Consider the following 20,665-nt stretch of genomic DNA (forward strand, 5'->3'; position numbering starts at 1 on the left):
ATTTCCCAGATGAGGCCAGATCCACAGCTCATAAGCCCATGAGCCACAGGATCTCAAGTTCCCTCCTCTCTGGGGCGGTGGGAGGTCCAGTCCAAGATTGTGGGAGTGCAACATGTGCTCCAGTGCCTGGGACAGAAGCTTTGGGCTTTGCACAGCGAGATGCACGGGACAGCAAGGGTGGTAAGTGGAGGGTTTTAGCACTCCTGTACAAACACCTCCTTACACACCTTTTTATGCTAAATCGTGTTATGGCCCTAAGGGGAGTGTGAGGAACACACACATCACAGGGACTCTGGCACAATTGAAGCTCATGTAATAAAGACAGTTTGAAGTTGCACTGAGCACAGGAGACACCTGGATACTGTACCTGTTGCTTCATCCAGGCTCCAGCCTGTCTCAGGCTCATATTCTCATATTAACGTGCAGTTCCATAAATAGGCTTTTTTTCTTTAATTTTTTTTTTAATCCTGAGGAAATAGGCACTGGTTTCTGTTGCCTTCCAGTGGGATTTGAAGTACTTTTTGCACTCTGTGCTAATCCCAGCTCCAAGGTTAACCTGGTTAAAAATTTGAGGAGCATCAGTCAGCCCCCTCCAGAGCCTATCCGAGGCTGGGAGGCATCCCTGCTGTGACAAGCTCTGCTGCTGCCTCATCAGCCACATCTCAGAGCAACTAACCACTGCTACCACCCTGCCAGCCCATGCTCCCTCGCCACATCGTCCTCCCTTGGTGGTGTGATAGTCAGTAGGGGACAAAAAAGTCCCCTAAACCTGGAGAGGGATTTATCTATAGCAGGGAAAGTTGCTGTCAGTCAGCTAAGCTAGTCTTTCCAGCTGAATGTTTTCCTTGCCCAGCTGCTGGCTTTTGCTGCTGGAAGGAAAACTGTGTTAGCAGTGGAGAGCTCAGGCTGCAATGTGCTGGCACAGAGCCCATGCCCAGCTTAAACCCTGGCTAAGCCCTCCAAATTGGCTTTCAGGGCTGCTGACTCTGTGCCCATGGTGGTGAGTGGGACAGGAGCTGTGAAGGCAGCAGGCAAAGGCTTCTCTGGGGTTTTCGCACAAGACCATGGGGCTATGTGAGGCTTTAAGGCTCCACCGTGAAGGGAGTAAAGCACATGGCACACCATAGCTAGCTGCAGCAGAATGTTTATTAGTAGGAAAGAACATTTAGGGGATTTCAATAGGTGAATTTTTTTAACTGTTGGTATCCACCATACATTGGTTTTCATCAAGATTGTTCAAGGTCACATATTTATATAAGAAAGCAATAATTCATATTTAGGTGCAATCAGTAATTCCAGTATGAAAAAGCACCGTGTCACAAAACAATTTACAATACAAAAGTCTTCAAAATCTAACATTTAAAAACAATATATTTGTTCAACAGTAATAACAATACAGTAAAAAAATTCTTATTTCCCTTCAAACAATACTGCTTATATATTTTGGCACTCAAAAAGAAACTATCACAAATGTGCCTTTTTAGCCACACAATTTTGTGAGTGTCTATATAACAAGGAAAAACATGCTTTTGAAGTCAGTCATTTTGCCAGATGCAGTTTGAACTGCTTTCTCCATTAAAAAGAAAAAAAAAAAAAAAACCTGAAAGAAAAATAACTCCTAAGCTGCAACATGTCTTGTCTTTTGGCCCACGACACGATCTGGAGAAGCATCTCTCAGAATCAATCCATCTAGTAAGTCAACCCTGCCTGAAAGGCTGGATCCAAGCCCCACTTCACTCTCCAAACCTGACAAGAAATGTAGACCTAAGCCCCCTAAATGGTCCTGTCTTTTAGGGACTGATCCCAAGTTCTTTCTATATTAAGCACCCCAATAAGATTCTGACCCTAAAATTGCTGCTCAGACTCTTCCTTAATTCCCCCAAGTTTTAGCTGATTCATTTTGAAGCCACTTGCACAAATGGTCTTGCAATGTGAGCCCACCATTTTTGTCCTGGCACAGCCAGCAGTTCCAAGGAAAACCAGGTTCCAAGGAGCATGCAGGTGGGTGAGTGGTGGGGTAAGGGAGCCTGATGCCAGCAGGGTGCCCCAGGCAGGAGACATCCCTCCCAGGTCACCTCCTGGGGCCAGGGCTGGCACACAGCATGGGAGGGGGAAGCTTGAATCTGAGAGAGGGAAAGAGAAAACGACTTTTCAGGAAGAATTAGTTTCCACTCAAAACTGACCCCTGTTAAAAGAACGCAGGTGCTACGCGCCAGGTGAAACACTGGTGCCTGCGTGCAGCTATGACAGCCCTTGACAAAGGCTGGTTCTAGTGAACATGCAGTCCTTGGTGCTATCTCTAAAAGCCGAACAATAACAAAAAAAAATTAAATAGTTTTTACATCTTACATCAAAGATGCCACTACAAAAACACAATAGTATCACACATTAATTAGTACAGTCTTAAAAATGCAAACCAACGCTGGTAAGACTCCCATACATTCTGCATATCATATGTACAGAAGAGAACAGCTTCTCGAGAGGACAGTCATAGATAATCTTCTGATTTCTGAGTACATTGCATAATACAAATACATTACCAGCATAAGAAAACTTTATTCTAACACTAAGAGTTGAAGGAAGGTCCTAACTGGAAGTTAATAGCTGGGGGAACCGTGCACGTGCTGGGGGCACAAAACAGATACACAACCCTCTGCCAAATTCTCCGTCTCCTTCCATGGCCTGATTACCTACTTACATTTTACCAGGTAGGTTTACCATGTTGCTCTGCAGGTACAGACTTCCAAAGCATGTAACACCACAGGGCCACATTCCCAAAAGCTGCCCCTGGTGTGCTTGAAAGCTGCTCCCCTCTACATGTCCTCATGAGCTCTGCCTGGCGGAGAACTAGCTGGAGACTCAGGATACCACCAGATGAGCTTACAACAGAACCAGGGGGGAAATTAACACATCACAATAGCTATAGGCAACAACACACAGGACACTTGCAATTCTAGACAGCCATAAGAAAAATATGAGGACCAAATTAATTTAATTCATAGTTGTCCCTCTCCTTTTTGAATGGTAAAAGTCTTCCTTAGGATATGTAGATTTGCTTACAAAGCATTCATCTAGAGAGGTATCTAATTTTGCCAAGACACAGGATATGCTGAACTCCATGCTGCTGCATTGAGTCTGCCCATTATAGATCATTAAAATTTCAATTTGGTATCTCTACGCTGCAATGAGGCAACAGCCTGAGGGAACAGAGAAAGCTCTCGCTGTGGAATGGTCATGGACTTAAACAGGAACTGGACACTTTCATCTATTCAGCTCTTAGCCATAGTTTATCTCAATTTATTAGTTTCTATAGCATCAAAAATATCTGTCCAAATTTAAACAAATTATTGTGATTTAATCCTAGCCAGCAACTAAGTCCCACAAAGCCACTGATTCACTCCCTTCTAGTGGGATGGGGAAGAGAATTGGAAAGGTGAAAGTGAGAAAACCTGTGGGTTGAGATGAAGACAGTTTAATAGGGAAGGCAAAGCTCCATGCACAAGCACAGCAAACAAGGCATTCATTCACCAATTCCCATGGGCAGGCAGGTGTTCAGCCATCCCCAGAAAACAGGGCTCCATCACAGGTAATGGTGACTTGGGAAGACAAACAACACCATTCTGAACATGTCACCCCCCTCCTCCTTCTTCCCCCCACCTCTTTATATACTGAGCATGACACCATATGGTTTGGGGTATCCCTGGGGTCAGTTGGGGTCAGCTGTCCTGGCTGTGTCTCATTCCATCTCCTTGTGCATCCCAAGCTCCCTTGCTGATGGAGTGAAGTGAGAAGGAGAAAAGCCCCTGACACCAGGCAAACACTGCTCAGCAGTAATGAAAACACCTCTCTGTTATCAATGCTATTTCCAGCACAAATCCAAAACTTCCCCCCATTCTAGCTACTGTGAGGAAAATTAACTCTATCACAGCCAAAGCCAGCACTCAAAGGTGTAAATACTTTTGCATCCATCACATCATTCACTTGGCAATATTTAAAAATCAAAAGGTATTAAGTACCTCTATCAGAAGAGGACAATATTGGTCACTTCAAGAGCAAAATAATGCTGAATATACAAATTTTAACTGCAAGACTGCTTGGATGGAATTGAAGTGAGCAAGTGGACGAGCTAAACCTATTGAAATGCAGCTCAATCTGTCTCCTTGAAGAAAGTGTGCAGACAAAAATAATCCCTAATGTAATTAGACTCTTTGTTTTTACCAGACACAGTGAGCCCACCTTGCTAGTAATTGCTCAGTCACCTCTGCTCTTGGGATCATTGGGATTTCTGCACAGGAGCTGAAGGACCAGCAGGGCTGAATCTAAGAAGATCCAAAATAATGAAATAAATCACAAACACACCTAAAACATGAATAAGAAAATAAACACATCATACCAAAGAAACATGATTTTGTGGCGCATTAGTATGACTAACATGGAGCATGATATCTTTAAAAACCTTCCTTACATCCTTACCAGATTGAAACCCTGACTTTTCTTTTTCTTCCAGATACTAATAAAAACCCTATTTGATTGCCCTGGAAATAGGAATAAGATGACAGGAAATAAAAAGGCGATGGTGGCAAGGAACTGCAAGTTCTCCCCCAAAGAACCACATTGCACCCATTAGTCTTTCCTCTGAGTGCAGCCACTGTGCAGCACAAATTAAATTTAGAATCTAAGAGGATTTTCTCAGGTGGGTTTACTAATCACCATCATCCTGTCATCCCCTTTGGTGGGAAAACCTAAGGCCAACCCTGAACATTGCTGAAAACCCTGTGCCCAGGTAGGAGAAAACCAGAGGTCAAACCCTCAACACCTGTTATTGACAGATAACAGGAGGAGTTTCCACCTGATATTACTATGCCAAAATTATCTCTTGGTCCACAGCATCTGGGCACTCCTGGACTGGGGCACTGCACACTGAATGGTGATGCATAGGAAGATGCTGCTCCAGCCTGGAAGAAATCAGCTCTCTGTGGAGTAAACCATGGGAGCAGAGAGCGAGCACTGGTCAGGTTCAGTCTGCACTGCCTCAACAAACATGTACATGATAAAGAAAACCATGTTGTTTCAGAGGTTCAGTGTGCCGTTAAAATGTTTAATACTGCCATTAGTTAATAACAGGGAATATATAGTGCGGTGGACACAGCTGGTCCAAAGACTAGGAACCAAATCAGAAGCTGTTCCATTTAAGTGCATTAAGCTTGGGTCCTCCACATGTCAAGGGCTGGTGTTTGTTATTTGTTCACACAGAGGCTGGGGGTGGCAACTGGGAGGTGGCTGCAAAGACTTAAGAGAGCTGGACACCCTGAGCACATGCCCTGGGAAGGTGAGAACATCTTTGGTATAAGGTCAGGGCAAGAGGGAAAGATGTAAAACATCTCAGGTGCACAATAAGCAAATACTATGGAGAGGGTGGGTGGCTGTTGTGTGTCTCAAGATCTAGGAAGCCCTCAGCCCAACTAATGATCTCAGATGTCCATGTCTGTAGCAGGACTCGGAGTCCCCAGCCTCACCACATGAGGATGAAGCAGCACAGGTGGTACCATGGACTGGGCTGGTGCAGAGGAACTGCTCTGTGCTGGATACTGCTAAGAGGGTTTCACTGTGCAAATTCAGGCCCTGGGCTAAAGACAGGGATGTCTTTTACAGTTTTTCGTTTCTCTAGTCTTTTCACAGTGTTCACTACAACCCAAGCTCTTTTTTTGCTTTGCTTATTGTGCAATAGTCAGCATTTTACAGGTGAGAGCTTAATCCCAACTATGCATTAAAGTAACACCTGTGGGAAACAATGAGAACATCAAACCTGTACAGAGCAAGGAGCCCCTTGCATCTGACCTTTCCAGCTTGTTAAGATATGGACAATACATCTGAAAAGCTTTATACCTTATCCTGTGAAAATCCTCAGTATGGATAACTTGGAAACAACAGCAGCAAACGCCAGGATGGAATAAGGAATGCTGTTGAGATACCCGTAGTAGTCAGGGATAGTTTCTGCAAGGGCAAGGAGATTGACTGTGCATACAACTGATGGTTCTACTGCTCTGAAGGCCAGAGGCACCTAATGGCTTCTGCACTCCTCAGCAGTGGTCCTGGTTTCTAGTGTCACTGATTTCCATGCCAATTTACAACCCCTGCTTTTCTATGTGCTTAAAACACAGATGTTCTTTCCACCTTCTCCAACCTGCAAGATGTATGTAAGATTCAATGGAGCTTTCCCTTCTTCTTTTCTACCATGACCAGGGATGAAGTCCTACAGGCAATGTTTTGCCCTCAGCTGCACTTAGGGAAAGCCTTATGCTCATCCTGGGAGCTGTTTGTTCAATGTCTGCTGGGGTATGGTGAACAGCTCTGCTGCTTGTATGTAAGGAAGAGCAGAGTTATTCTACTCCTGCAGATGCATGTTCAGGCTGGATGTATTTTAGAATGTATTTTCTCAGCGCCTCTGACAGAATATGCAGCAGACAGACCTTCTCAGATAGAAGGTGCCATTTCTGCTCAAGCCATATCTTGGAGCCCATCACACCACATGTCTGACATATCACTGCTGCTTATCTTATCTGCCTACCCCACAAACAGTGGAAAACTCTGCATGCAGCTCTGAGCACTGCTCAGCTGTCTGGCACTTGCCAAGCTCCTCTGCATTTCTAAGCACAAGTTCTGCCCGCGATAGCAAGAGAACCAACTTCCCCCACTGTAAGGCTCCTACATGAGATCTCACTTAGTAAGACACAGAGCAAAGAAGGCATCCAAATGTTTCTGCAAAGGGCAGGTGAAGTATTCTCCACCAGTCCTGCACCAGGTACCCAACATCTAACTCCTGAGCCCAAGGACCATCATGCCAGGGAACTGAGGAAGCACCATGAGAAACATGAAAGGAGGTGCTGGTGTACTGGGTGTTCAGGAAGACTTGTCCAGCCCTTCACTCCTATTGTTTCACTTGGCACTTGTACATTAAACTGCAAAAAGAAACTCTTCTGAAGGATGCCTCCTCGATCCTGACCTACTATATTGCTATGGTGTTGCATCTTCACCGGTGGTGCTAAAAAAAGAGAGACTTTTAAAAGAAGGAGGCAGCTCAGCTCAGGGCATTTTTTCTGAGGCAGGAGATTCCCTTCTCAGTGCCACATGTCCCCAGTCACCTGCCAGCTGTCACCGTGTTCTCTGGTTCACATGTACTGAGATGTATGGCCAAGGCCATCTTCTCATCTCAGCTTAGTCTGCAGATTAGGGCTCAACATCAAGTTACCACAGTTCACCAAGTTTCCATGAGTCAGCTGAGACAAGGTTCTGCCCACAGCAAATGCAAGGTAATGCGACTTAACCTGGTCTGCAGGGAAATAAAATTAAGCTAAAGCCATATTATTGCACTTTTGCCATCAGTGAAGAGAGCTGAAAAGTCCTGGGGCTCATCCCCCAGGGCCAGTGTCCAAACCATGGGGACTTGGCCATGTGTGACTACTTTTTACACTGGTTTGCAATATTTCTGCACACAAATGGTATCCAGCTACAGAATTTACACGCTTCTGGCTTACTGTTTTAAGCAGCAGAAAATGTGGAGGTCATGCCTTATAACACAGAACAACAAAGGACAAAAAGCCCCAGCAATGTGATAGAAATCCTACAAGCTCCTAAGAACAGCAAAGGAACAACGTAGCTCTGGGTGCCTTAAGAACATCACTGCTGTGAACTGACAGAGCCTCAAATCATGTTGAAACACAAGTATTTCTTCTGTCCCTCTCAAACTCTTAAGTGCTCACAAAAACATTTGTATTGGTTTTACAAGAGTTGTATTTCCTTTTCCCCTCCCAAAGCACCTTAAAATCACGCGAGGCTACTGCAAAACTCCTGACTCATAGTCCTCACTTCACATCTTCTGGCCCAGAGTTTAACAAGCTGACTGGGAACATCAGATAAATGGCACTGGCATTTTCCATGAGTTCAGCCTACATGTGGGATGTACTCATTAATACCTTTGGACAGCACATGAGTGAAGGATGCCTCTTGCACATGCAACTAAAGCTGGAGAATGCATCTACAAAATTGAGAAGCGATATGAAATAGTATGTGCTGCCTGCCATCCTTCCTGTAGGAAGATATTGTTAATGAATCACTCAAAAGTGTCTGACTTGCTGTGCTGTTTTACACAGGATACACCACTTTGCCTTCAAAAGCTTTATGAAGAGAGTTATGATTGCAAATGCAAACGACAGCAAAGCAGAAAATTTCAATCTGAGGCGCAGCACACCACTGCTGTCCTGCTGATCTGAGGTCTGCAGATGTTCCTGTCACAACTCCAGCTATGAATCACTCTTTAAGTACATGCAGAAGCAGAGAAAGAAAGGGATAGTTAATAATTTAAAATAATACTAATCATCAGTGCCAGTCAGGTAAAAGAATAACCTTGGTTCACTCTGTAAATGTTTATACAATACCCTTATCTGCAGCTGAGCCCTCTGCAGCTCTAAGCTAATTCTTATTATTCCAAACTTTGTGAACTGTGGGAAGCACTACATCTCTGCTGCCCTGGGGTCAAAACACAGGTTTTGTTTTCAAATATGCATTGTATGGGAGTAACATGGGAGGTGAATCTGGCCCCAACACCCCAAAACTACTCAGCAAAATCAAACTGAGAGATTAGGTTCTGAGCCAGAAATATCTTGTAAAATGAAAAAGAGGTGTCATGCAGTCACTTAAATAAAAGGCAATGTTTTAAAAGCTTCAGTCAAATGCAACTGCTTTCACAGCATTAAGAAGCAGATGGAACTGTAGAAGGTAACTGAGTTCACCTTCAGTAAATGCCAGCTTCCACAGGTCTGGGCTGCTTTGTATGTGGATGCCTGCACTGAGCTGGCAGGTTGGAAGTTCAGCAGGGATCCTCTGGCGTCACCTTGTCCTGCCCACACAGGGGTGGTGATGGAGCACCCCTGGCGTGGCTGGAGCAGTGGCACTGGTCATTCCCATCTGGCAGAGGAGGGTGTTAATCAGGGCATGCCCACTGACCTTCCTCCAGCAATCCCCAGCAGTCTGGCCAGGCTTCTCCTGCTGAAAAACAACCCTAAAGCACTCAAGAGAGAACATGACTTTCATAATCCATAAGATGATGGATATGGGAGAGAGGGCCAGAACCTCTCCAGATAAAGCAGAAAATCACCTTGAAGAAGGTAGGCACAGACTCTCCTTTGAAGAGTTAGATTTGTGCACATGGAGTCTAATGAAGATTTGGAAGAAGAAGATAGGGAACATTTTCATCAGCCAGAAGAATTGGTGCAAAACTTGCCCGTGTTGCTCATAACACCTGAAAGTGCTGAGTACTAAAATCTGTTTGTGTCTGTGGCTGGGCCCTCTTTGCTTTCTTATTTTCCCACACTCATCTTGGCTCAGTATTTTAATGAATGTAATGGAAATATATCATCAATTGGGTTTTTGTGATCGTTTGAGACAAAGGTGTGTGCTTGAAGACATGTATTGAGTGTCATTAGCCACTCATAATAATTTTAGTACAACTGATTCACAATGTTATTTTCAATTTACTTTTATTTTCTCTTAACATGCTTTGCACTTCGCACCTGGCAAAGCAAATGGTATGGAAAAATTAGGTAGATTATTGTGTCTGTCAGTTATTGTACATGCTAGCTAGTGTTCCACAGAAAATTATTTATACTTAACTACTTATTCGCAACTTCTAATTAGTACTTAGCTAATCATCATCTGCAAAGCAGACTTATTTTACTTGGTTTATTTTAAATTAAGGCTACTGGGGATTAGCAACTACAAGGTCACTTGACAAAATGCCAACTTTGCCTGTCAGACAAAGGTTACTCTAACGAGCTCATGAATTCCCAGTCCCGTGCGCTGCCTGCATGGGTACCTCTCCAACAGGATCACAAAGCAGACTTCAGCTAATCACTGATTAATGCCAATTTAGTCAGCATAATGCCTCCTGTCGCCAAAGCTTTTCCAGCTTTTCTGTCGCAACAGCACTTGTAAAGTCCCTAAGAAATCCCACATGTGTGTACTAGTTTTGCATACAGCAACTTTGACCAAAGGATAAAATTTTGCAGCAGCAAATTTCAGAACTCCTGCATCTAGGCGAAAAGATAAACATTCAACATTTCTCTCAAGAGCTGATCTTTTTTTGTTTTAATTTTTATATATATAAATATATCATAAAGCGTACCATTTCCTCATTTCAGTACAGATTTTTTTGAAATTTACTAAAATAAATGAAATATAAATGCTACAATTTTATGTTTAAAACAAGTTTTGATGACAGCCTTCCCCTAAGAGCAGGCCCAAAAACTCTGTTAGCTACATGGAGAGAGACAAAAACACCCCCAAAACTTCCTGCTATGCAAGAGCATTCAGAACAGCAGATGTGCCTTAGCTGGAGCTGCTTGCAGGTGTCCATGAGTTTCTCACATGAATGCCCACTCTCCTTAGTAGCAACTGCTTTATTACTAACCTGAAAATTTCACATTCAACATGTATCTCCCTTAAATTCATTGTCAAGACCCAGTTTTTCATATCTGTGTCTGCCTTTGCTGATCCCAAACAGCAAGAGGTATTGTCAGTTGTGGATTTGGAGATTAGGATTGCAAATTGCTGAATTTTCAGATAAAGCCATGTGACTTCAACCACTGTAAACCTAGTAAAAAAAATGTCAACCTTCATTTTGTCCCTTCTCCTTCACAACCTGGAAAGTGTTCACAGCATTGAAACAACGAGGCATAGGAGTGGATGATACACCCCACACGTGTTTTGCACTTTCATACTTCTTCCCAATCCTGTCTTTGACCTTAACTGGTGCCTCCTGGACAGGAGAGGAGGTTCCAGGTGAATCCTACCCCACTCGTTACAACCCCTTTGGTTCAGCCTTACTACACTTTCAGGTCCTGCAGGTGAATAATTAACAACTAAAGCAGCAATCTAAAATCTGTCAGTGTGTCTTGCTGCCAAGGGGTTTGTTGTTGGTTTACTCCTCCTCAACACATACTTTCCAAAACAAATACATTAAAACAAACAAACAAACAAAACAAAATAAAATTTTAAAAACAATGATAACACCACAATACCTGTTTAAAACAGTACTGCCCGTGCTCTGGACAAATTGTTAAGAGCAATTCAGCATTCTTATAATTAATCCACAACAAAAGAAGCTACAAGATGCCACAAATGAAGGCATAATTGGCCATACAGAGGCAACACTACCATGAATGTTGTTTGGCAAGAAAAAAAAAGCAGATACATAATTCCTCCAAAGGACAGGTTCAGAACTGCCCGGCACTGCTGGGGTCACACTGCAGGAGACGGACTATGGATGGATCACTCTTGGCGCCTCGGATGAACTCTTCCAGAGAGAGCTTTCCTAGAAAAAAAACACGTTTGCTTAGCTCATGTGGCAGGTTGCAGCACACCTGTCAAGCCTCTGGATGAGCATAATGGAAGGAAGCTGGGAAAGCCCATGGAAAATCCCTGGGAAAGCAACCCTGCAAGGTGAAGTCCTGCCTGCCTACACCCTGCTGACCTTGTGGGCTGTCCCACGTGTCCAGCACACCCCAGCCACCCCACACAGGGGCTGCCTACCATCACGGTTGGTGTCCATCTGGCGGAAGATCTTCTCGGTCCTCTTCTCTGGTGTTGACTCATCTTCTGGCATCTTCATTACAGAAGAAACCATCTTATAGATTGCCTGTGTGATAGACAGGAGCGAAGAGCTGGTAAGAAACACATTATCTCAATGCAAGGGTATGATGATCTTCTCGTGACAGAAACAGGCAGAAAATATCCTGGGAACACCAGCGGGACCTGCTCTTTGGATGCTGAAGGGTGTTGGGTGGTACCAGTACATGCAGCTTCCCTCTTCAGTGGGACACTCATTCACAAAATATTGTGTTTCTTTATTTAGTTATGGTCAAACACCATCTGGGTTCAGAGTAAGGTTACGTTTTTCCTTATTACAACAGTCTCTGGATGAATTTATCATTTGTACAACACATTGGGCAATGGCAGCTCCCAGAGCCTGGAGGAACAGCCAGGTCTTATCCTGTGCTGTGATGAATTTCCATGCTTTGGCCACACAGGCTTCATCCTCACCACATCCTCACTCTGCCTTTGCCTCTCCCCCATCTCCTTTCTCTCCCTCCTCAGTCAGCATTGTGTCTGTGGGGAGAGCAGTGATTCCCTCCCTGGATTTGCTGTGTGTCACAGATAAGAATGACTGGACCATCAAGGAGGTGGCCTTTTCTTTGGGGATCAGTGTGTGCACAGCTCGCAATCCCATTCACAATTTGCTCTACAGAGACCAGATGTTCTGGTGCCACAAGGCACCACCACCACCCATAGCTGTTCTCTGCTCAGACAAATGCATTAGTCACATATGATATTAGCTGCCCCTGACAGAAGTTAATTTTAAAACAACAATCAGGATCTGTGTCTGCACTGGTTACCCAAATCTTGCCTGCAAACATAAGCATGCAGCACCATTAAACACCAGAGCTTTGTGTCATGCATCTCTGTGGTGCCACAGCTGGGAGAACAGCAGCACCCAGATGGCTGCAGGGTGGTGGCCTTGGGGGTTCCTCCCAGCTGTTTGGAGGGGCAGCACATCCGAGCCCAAGGCAGCATTGCCCTGTTCCAACTGGCCCCTTCTGCTGCCCACTGCAACTCATTGGCTGTCATGTGTTGCAGCTGCATCACTTTTGCCTGCAGCCCTGGTCTGTAGATGAGGATCACTTTCTCCCACAGATCCAAATTCTGTTTCCCCCCATATGGTGGCTCCAGCAGTCAATTAATAACTTGGTGCAGATGTGATTGCTTTAGTTATTTTTCTTCCTTTCCTTCTGCATTGGGATGGGCATCCGTGGTGTAAGCCAAGATTTCTCACTGGGTCACCCCTCTCCCTGCTTCCCCTTCATGAAGGCACTCTGCCTAGCAGCTCACATCATCTGGCTCAGGATTGCCCAGGACTGGCTTCAGGAATGTAACAGCACAGATGGAGGATGCCACCAAGCAGCACAGACATTTTACACTCAGACTAGGGAGCATCAGCTTCCTTGACCATCTTGCTGGCTTCTCCTCCACCAACAGCTCATCTTTCACATCTCCTGGACTTTAAATAACTTAAAGACTTACACCCTAAGAAAGGCATTTGTCTGTTTAATTAATTATCCCTCGCTTATGCTCAGCAAACATCTGCTCCCCCAGTTACATCACCAAGATAGTGAATGTGATTTTCAGATCTGCCCTCTGGTAAGTGTAACACAGGCTATGGACCTGAGCAGGAATAGAGGTGAACATTTCAGCATGAACAGTTCCTGGCTGAATAGAAAAGTGGTGGACACCCTTTTCTTCATCATCATCATCATCACCACCACCACCATCACCACCACCATCACCACCACCATCACCATCACCATCACCATCGCCATCACCATCACCATCACCATCACCATTTGCACTGCACAAGAGTCCAAAGGTTCCCAAGAGAATTAGTGCTCATGATACTGACACCAGAGGCACAGAAGAAAGGATGAACACACAAGCACATAAACATAGGGATGAGGGAGCTGGGGGAAGGAGGCAATAGAGAATGAAAAAATGGAGAAGGTGGACAGTAAGAATTTAAACCTTGCTCATCCTCATCAGCATGCAAGGCTCACAAAGGTCAGAGCAGAGATGAGGCTTATAAATCTGCCAGTGTTTAAGCATCTGAAGCTGTCTGGCTTTTGTTTGGGGTAGGAAGAGAGGTGGAGGGGTCACTCCCTCTCTCTGGGTGAGAGGACAGTAAAGCAGAGAATCTGCATTGAAAGTGTGGGAGGAATGCCCCAGAGAGGGAGTGAGGGCGTGTTTACCCTGATCAAAGTAACCATAGTAAGAATATGCAGATTTTTAGGACAAAAAAAGCACTTCAGGATGACTTCATCCTACAGGGTCCTTTTCACAGAGGCGTGTGAATAGAATAACAGATGAGATATTCTAGGAAAGCCAGATGGGAATAACATAGTAAGCGTTCCTTTCATGCTGAAAATGGTTACTCTGGACAAATTCTTATGTCCTTACTCAGAAGTTCACTGGGAAGTTTTCCCAAAGTAAAAGCCAGCTAAAGCTGATTAAGAATCTTGAGATTTTCCCCATATTAATTCAATGCAGCTACACAAAACTCTTTATTGTATGTTTGAAAGAGCAAGCTCTGAAAGGAATTTGGTTTCATGTGGTAATTACATAGAGCTGGGCTGTACTAACCCTGGGCTGGGACCTGGGGCTGAAAGGCTGCAGGAGTTCCATTCCACATGGAGAGCAGCTCCTCAGCCTCCCAGAAGCTGGGCTAAAAACCATCAGTGGCATTCAGCACTGGAGGTTGTTACCTGTCAGCAGCCTCCTGAGTCAGGGCAGCTTTAATAGGTGAACTTCTGTCAGGAGTGCTCCTTGCAGCACCCTGGCACCCCTGAGTGCCATGAGGAAGTTGTCCCTCCAGAGCCCTGGCTACATCACTGGAGCAGACACGGGCTCCAGCTTCATCTGCTGCCATGCTGAACTCTCTCCTTTGATTTTCCAACTGCATGTGGATGAGCAGCCCATTTGCCCATTCATGCAGGTTTTACTCCCAGTTGCTGGCTGCCACTGATGCACCCAAGCCAGAAGCCTTGGTGAGGGCTGCATTTTCCTGGTATACTTGGCAAACTGTCAAAAAGCTCCTTATGCTGATGGCAGCAATGACAGCACAAATTTCCAGTCAATCCTTTTTACTCTGTTGAAATCAATTTTGACAGCTAAAAGTCTCATGAAGTGAATTACTGCCTTGAAAAAAATTGCTTTCCTCTCAATCTCATGGAGATTTTTGACACTGCCTTTACAGAGCTGTATCATCTTTTGCTTCTTCCCATACTAGCTGCTGTTTCTTCCTGGCTTGCAAATAAGAAATGTGTGTGCTCTGTTTTTATTAAACTGGAAGTGTTATTCTTGTCTCTGCTCCGTATTCTTAAAATGCCTTTTGAGTCCATACAGTGAAAAAATGTATCCTTAGAACAAGGTTTCCAACTCTCATTTGAACTCTTATTTTAAGAGACTAGCCAAGTATGTCCTGTTTCAGCAAGGGGAACAAATCTAACTGGTTTGCAGCTATTTTTGAGTGGACTGGGCTATTTAGATTATAGGTAAACATATGGGAGACATTAAAAGCCTGAGACATGAATCTGAGAGGAACTGTGACAAGGTCTGTCTAGAGGGCCTCTTCCCACAGTAGTCTGCAGATGTGCAACACCTGCTAAGGGTAGCAATATCCCATGGATCTTCTTTCTTGAGGCTCTACAGCTATCAGCCCACCACTAAAATCCTTCAACTTCCAGACTGTGCAGCTGGCTCCATGTGGATCTCTAGGCAGGGCTTTTTGGAGACTGGGCTAGGGATGCTCATGGACAGGCATGGTGAGTCTGCACTGGGCTGTGCCTACATGGTTAAGAGCATGATGGTGTACAGAGCTTAAAGGAATGCAGGTGCTCTGCCATCTAGGACATCAATTTGCAAAGAAAACAGGCTTTAGAAAGCTGTTGTGGACCATTCACATTCATCTCCCTGGCAGCTTGCCAGTCACGAGGGTTCCTGTGGGACACCTGAACCAGCAGTGCTGCTGTTCCAGTGCTGCTGCTACCACTGTCACCTCAATCTCCTTAATGCAATGCTGAGCAGGAGTGCAATGCCTGCACTGCCTGCAGTGCTGTTAGATTAAGCCAGAGCAGTGGAAAGGAAACGCACGGAAGCATCAGCATAACAGTGAAAATCATTGCAGAGAAAGGGCTTTCAAAGCATAAAGAAAAGCAGAATGAAAAAGAAAAAAAGTGTGCCTTGCTCCTGTGCTATTTAAAAGACAGTAATTCCACAGTAAGAGGGACAGTATTTTTCTGTGAAACTAAGACTTTTAGAGTAAAGGCGTTTCTTTTAGCATTCATTTTGATGTATTGTCTCAGGCAAAAATCCCAATGAAAACATAATCCTGCTCTATCAATTTGCAAATGTATGCTTGATAGGGAACTTGCAGTAGGTTCCTTTGAGACATATATCAGAGATGTGTCAGAGTTCTGATTTTCACTCTCAGAAAAATTGTGATGGCTGAGGGCCCCCAGGAAGACATTTGATACAGAATCCTGTCATTCCATATAAAAAAATAATCTTTCATAAATGAAAGTGATAGTTGTTTGCTGGCTTTTTGTATCTAATCACTTTACATCAAAGAAACCTCTCAATAAAGCAAGAAAATATGCTCATCTACTTCAGTTTCAGATATCAGCTGAACATGTTTCCAGAGAGTACACAACAAATCCCATCCCACTGGGAGGAGCTACAGGTGACCAGTGCAATACAGGGAGATCACTGCATCCAAAAAAACGTGAAAGAAGGGAACAGGATGAGATCTACAAGCACACTGCCTTATGGGAAGCTCCATCACAGAAAGGACAGCTTTCCTAATTGAAAAATTGTGATAGTCCATGGTGCAGAAATAACTGTTTCTCAGGCTTATTAGGCTGTTCACTTCCATAATTGCTTTTTGCTTGGTCTCTCAAAATTTGGTCCCTCAAAATGAGGCGAGATTATAATCATCATGCAGCTGAGTTTCACATTCATTCTGAAAGGACGAGAGAGCCAAACCTCCCAAGAAGTGCAGTGGATGGCTGGAGTGCCAGGCTGAGGGCTGCACACAGCCCAAGTGCTGCTTGGGGCTGGATGCACACGTTGACAGACTGTCGCCCTACGCTGATCCTTAAGCTGCAGTTTTGATTGATGATGGCATCACGGCTCTAAAGGACAATGCTATGATTTGGTACTGACATGAATATGAAGAAGAGGCAGAACATGTCAGCCTCTAAACTTGCTGGCAGGCAGATCTGGGATAACCGGAAAAAGCTTCCAGCTTCGCTGGTCCTCGTTTGGCTCCCTACAGAAAATCCAGCCATCGATGTTTTCATTTCATTTGACATGAACAAATCTGTGGCCTTGTTCTCCCAGTTTGTAAATCTCCTTGCCTGGGGGGTTTGTGCTCCCTCTCGGCGCGGTGCCTTCCCAGGCTCCTCGACAGCAGCGAGGGCTCCAGCAGCCCCGGGGTGTCTCCTCCTCCAGAGGAGCAGGCAGGACCCGGGTTTGGCTCCTTGTGTTTCCTATGTACCACGGTAATCCTTTCGGGATTCTTTTTGGGGTTTTTTTCATGAGGACAAATACAGCCAGAAAAACAGTAATTGACAGGCTGTTTACCCTGCCTGGGGGAGAGGAAGATTTGTAAGGAACAGAGGATCTTCTAATGCAAATATTCCATGGGGTTTGTCATGGCACAGAGGCAGGGAGGTCCTGCTCCTCAACTCAGACACAGGAACACAAAACAGACTAAATGAAAGACAACACAAAAACTCTGGATTTGCAGCTGAGCTTTGGATCTGGCTTGCTGAAGTGATGCAAGTACTGATATTGGCCACTGTTTGAAGAAGTGAGAAGGGTCCTGGTAGAAAGACAGAAGCACCACGCGTTAGGCTGACTCCCTTCATGCAGCTTGCCATCACAGCCTGTAATTTGTTGCATCACTTTTCCCTTGGTTTTCAGCACAAATGTAAGTCTGAATAATACAGTACATTGTTACCACTTCAAAATTTCCAGGGAAAGGAAAGGATCTTGATAACAGGCTTACTTTTTTTTAAATAAAAAAACAGTGTTGCATTACACAGATTCAAGCTGTGTAAATACACTGCCATATAAAAAATATTTTAAATCTTTCAGTAGAGTGATGTGCCTCAAGGGCAAAAACATGCTGGAGAAAGCCAAAGTGACGTGGGATTCCTACTAACACCACAAGAAAACACAACCAAAGAAGCTACGTATGGAATCATCATCTACCCAGACAAGGTTCACCTATACTGGCAACTTAGTATGAAGACAGCTAGTATGATTCTAACAATGCAGGCCTCACTGGAATTAGGCAGACAAAACACCTTTATGATAAGTGAGCTGGTTTTTCATAATAACATGATTTCAAAGTAGATTTGCTTCTTATTGTGGAGGGAGCCTGCCTTCCTTAAAACTATACTGCCTGGTTGTTTTAATATACCTACTTGATTCAACTGTAATTAATAATAATTAATTGACAGTGATAGAGAATCACTTTTATCAGCAGGTTAGTTGCTGTGCTCCAACCCAACAGAGCTCCCAGGAAAAAAATATCCATGCAGCTTGTTGCTCAGGAAGAACTTGCGGTGGATATAAAATGCTGTAGTTTGAATTGTGACACAATCTTGGCCAAATGAAATGGCATTTTATATCCAAACAGTTTTAGATCACAAACCAATGCTGCCAGTTTTTCATTCAGTGTCTCAGCACAACATTGCTTTGCAATTTGCTCTGAAGGAGGGAGCCCAGGGGTGCCCCTGAGCAGCACATACCTGCACGATTTCCAGCATCTCTGACTTACTGATGTAGCCATTCCCATCAAGGTCGTACATACTGAATGCCCACTTCAGCTTCTGCTCCAGTTTTCCTCTCGACGTTACGCTCAAGGCTATGATGAATTCTCTGAAATCTATTGTTCCGTCTCCATTGGCGTCGAAAGTGCGGAATACATGTTCTGCAAACTTAGAAGCGTCCCCGTAAGGGAAAAAGTTTCCATATATTTTTTTAAACTCCTCCATGGATAAATGTCCACTAGGACAGTCTCTCAAGAAGCCTTTGTACCACTCCTGAATCTCATGTTCTGTAAAGTCTGTACTTTCTAGCAAATCTTGCATGACTTCAGGGCGTAGTTTGCTGTTTTGCTTTCCCATATTGGAGTTAAAATATTATCTGCAGAGCAAAACCAAACACATATGAATTATTATTAATTATTGACACATGGAGGCTGTAGAAGAGCAGCATGCTGTATTCTGTGTTTTCTGATGACAGTTCACTCTTGGGAATCAACTGAAACCTTGGGCAATGTCCAGTACTACATGTATATTCTGAAAAACTCATTAACCCAAATCAACATGTTGATTACATTGTCTTTTGACAGTGTGGAGAACCGTAATTACATTGAATTTATTGCCATCCTATTTTTCCCTTGAAATCATGAGGTAAAAAATGGATGTTGCAAGGTACAGCTGCCCAGTAGCTGTGTTGCAGCACACCCTCCATCCCAGTCACCCAACTGTCCTGAGGACCTGGCCTAAGGAGATACCATTTTTATACCTCTGGTAGAAACCAGATTGGTTCAAAGGCCTATGTTCCCTTGGTCTTGTTCCAAAATGGGATCAAGGTGCATCTGCAGTGTGCGCTGAAACCAGTAGCTCCAAAGCCCTTCTACATATATCTTTATAAGCAGAAAGCAACCCAAAACCTGCCTCTTTTGTTTGGGATGGATCAATTCCCATTTTACTTCAAAACAAAGACAAAATCTGAAGAGATTTTATCAACAGTGGATTCCCCCACCTCAAATTATTACTGTGTTTATTAATCTTCCTTGTAGCCAAAACCTGGATCTATTACTAAGTAACAGTAATCTGGGTGGTCATAGCTCTTTGAAAAAACCTATTTAAAAAAAAAAAAAAGAGAGAAGAGGAAAAAAAGTACCCAGACAATGAAATTGGAAATTCATTTCCCTTAAATTAACCATTAAGAAGTATTATTGGACACAGTCTCTATTAAATCACCTTAATTATATTTCATTTAAGGCAAGTTGCTACATATCACATTGTGCAGCAGATTTACTAATGACTGATGCCTTTGGGTTTTACGTTTTGGAGCCTGAGTGTGTTGGCTCCGAAAAGCAACATCAGGTTTACTGGAAGCTTAACATTGTACTGATTTGTGGGAAGCTCTCCTCTATTGACAGAAACCTGCCTGAGAATTTGTCATGCAAATGACAGTCACAACTAAGATGTGATGTATGGATAACTTAAGCAGAATTGCAAAGTAATTTAAACATGACTCACACTGTTGTCAGAAGGGAGTCTCTGGCCCAGAGATGGATTTAATAACGATTACTGGAATGACTAATGAGCATTCAATAAAATGTCCTTTCTTAACCAAGATATTACTTTTAAAAAGTGAAGAATAATACAGTATCGATATATGACAGAAGTAGCCACTGAGAAATGTAGCACCATTTGAAGCTGTCTCTTCTGTTTGGCATTGGAAAGAAGAAATTGAGGCTCCCCTAGGTTGATGCTGTTCTTTTTTCTGTGAGAGAAGCTCCCCTTCTCCCCAAGGAATTTGAACTCCCCAAGGCAGCTAGAGGACTGATTCCTTAATTTCCTGTGTTCTTGGACCAGAATGACCAAAAAGCTGTATTTCTCACGTGTAAAACTGTGGGATCCATCCTAGATCCATCTGTGTCTCCATACAATCCACTGATGGCTGTCTGGTAATGTCTAGTTTGGTAACCACATGTCCTGTCTAAACATATTGCCTACAGGGTTCATGGAGAACAGGCTCCCCTGTTCACAGACAGGAGACTGGGAGAGGTGAAGAATCCTGCCCTATGGGGGCCTATCCATCTCCTGACCATTTCAGGGTCTTGGCTCACTATGTTGACCAAACAATATTTTTTCCTCCAAAGTGTCTCCAAAACACCTAAAGAGTGGAAGACGCCACCTCAAAGGTAATTTTTTCTACTGCCTTTTCTCTTTTCATCCTAATCAAAACATTCCATACA

General features: G+C 43.9%; 1 protein-coding gene across 1 annotated transcript in view; it reads right to left on the reverse strand.

Moving 5' to 3' along the window:
• Nucleotides 1–1,128: 1,128 nt before the first annotated feature.
• The window catches only part of NCALD (neurocalcin delta), a 59,138-nt gene continuing 39,601 nt past the window's right edge, over nt 1,129–20,665 (reverse strand). The window contains exons 2-4 of the mRNA XM_085053337.1: nt 18,420–18,816; nt 11,587–11,692; nt 1,129–11,368 (exon numbers count right to left, since the gene is read on the reverse strand). Of these exons, the coding sequence (XP_084909463.1) occupies nt 11,271–11,368; nt 11,587–11,692; nt 18,420–18,797 (582 nt within the window). The 5' untranslated portion in view covers nt 18,798–18,816 and the 3' untranslated portion in view covers nt 1,129–11,270. The remainder of the gene's footprint in view (nt 11,369–11,586; nt 11,693–18,419; nt 18,817–20,665) is intronic.

This window comes from Lichenostomus cassidix, chromosome 2 (assembly GCF_008360975.1).
Source record: "Lichenostomus cassidix isolate B80296 chromosome 2, HeHo_3.0, whole genome shotgun sequence".
In the NCBI taxonomy this organism is placed as follows: Eukaryota; Metazoa; Chordata; class Aves; order Passeriformes; family Meliphagidae; genus Lichenostomus; species Lichenostomus cassidix.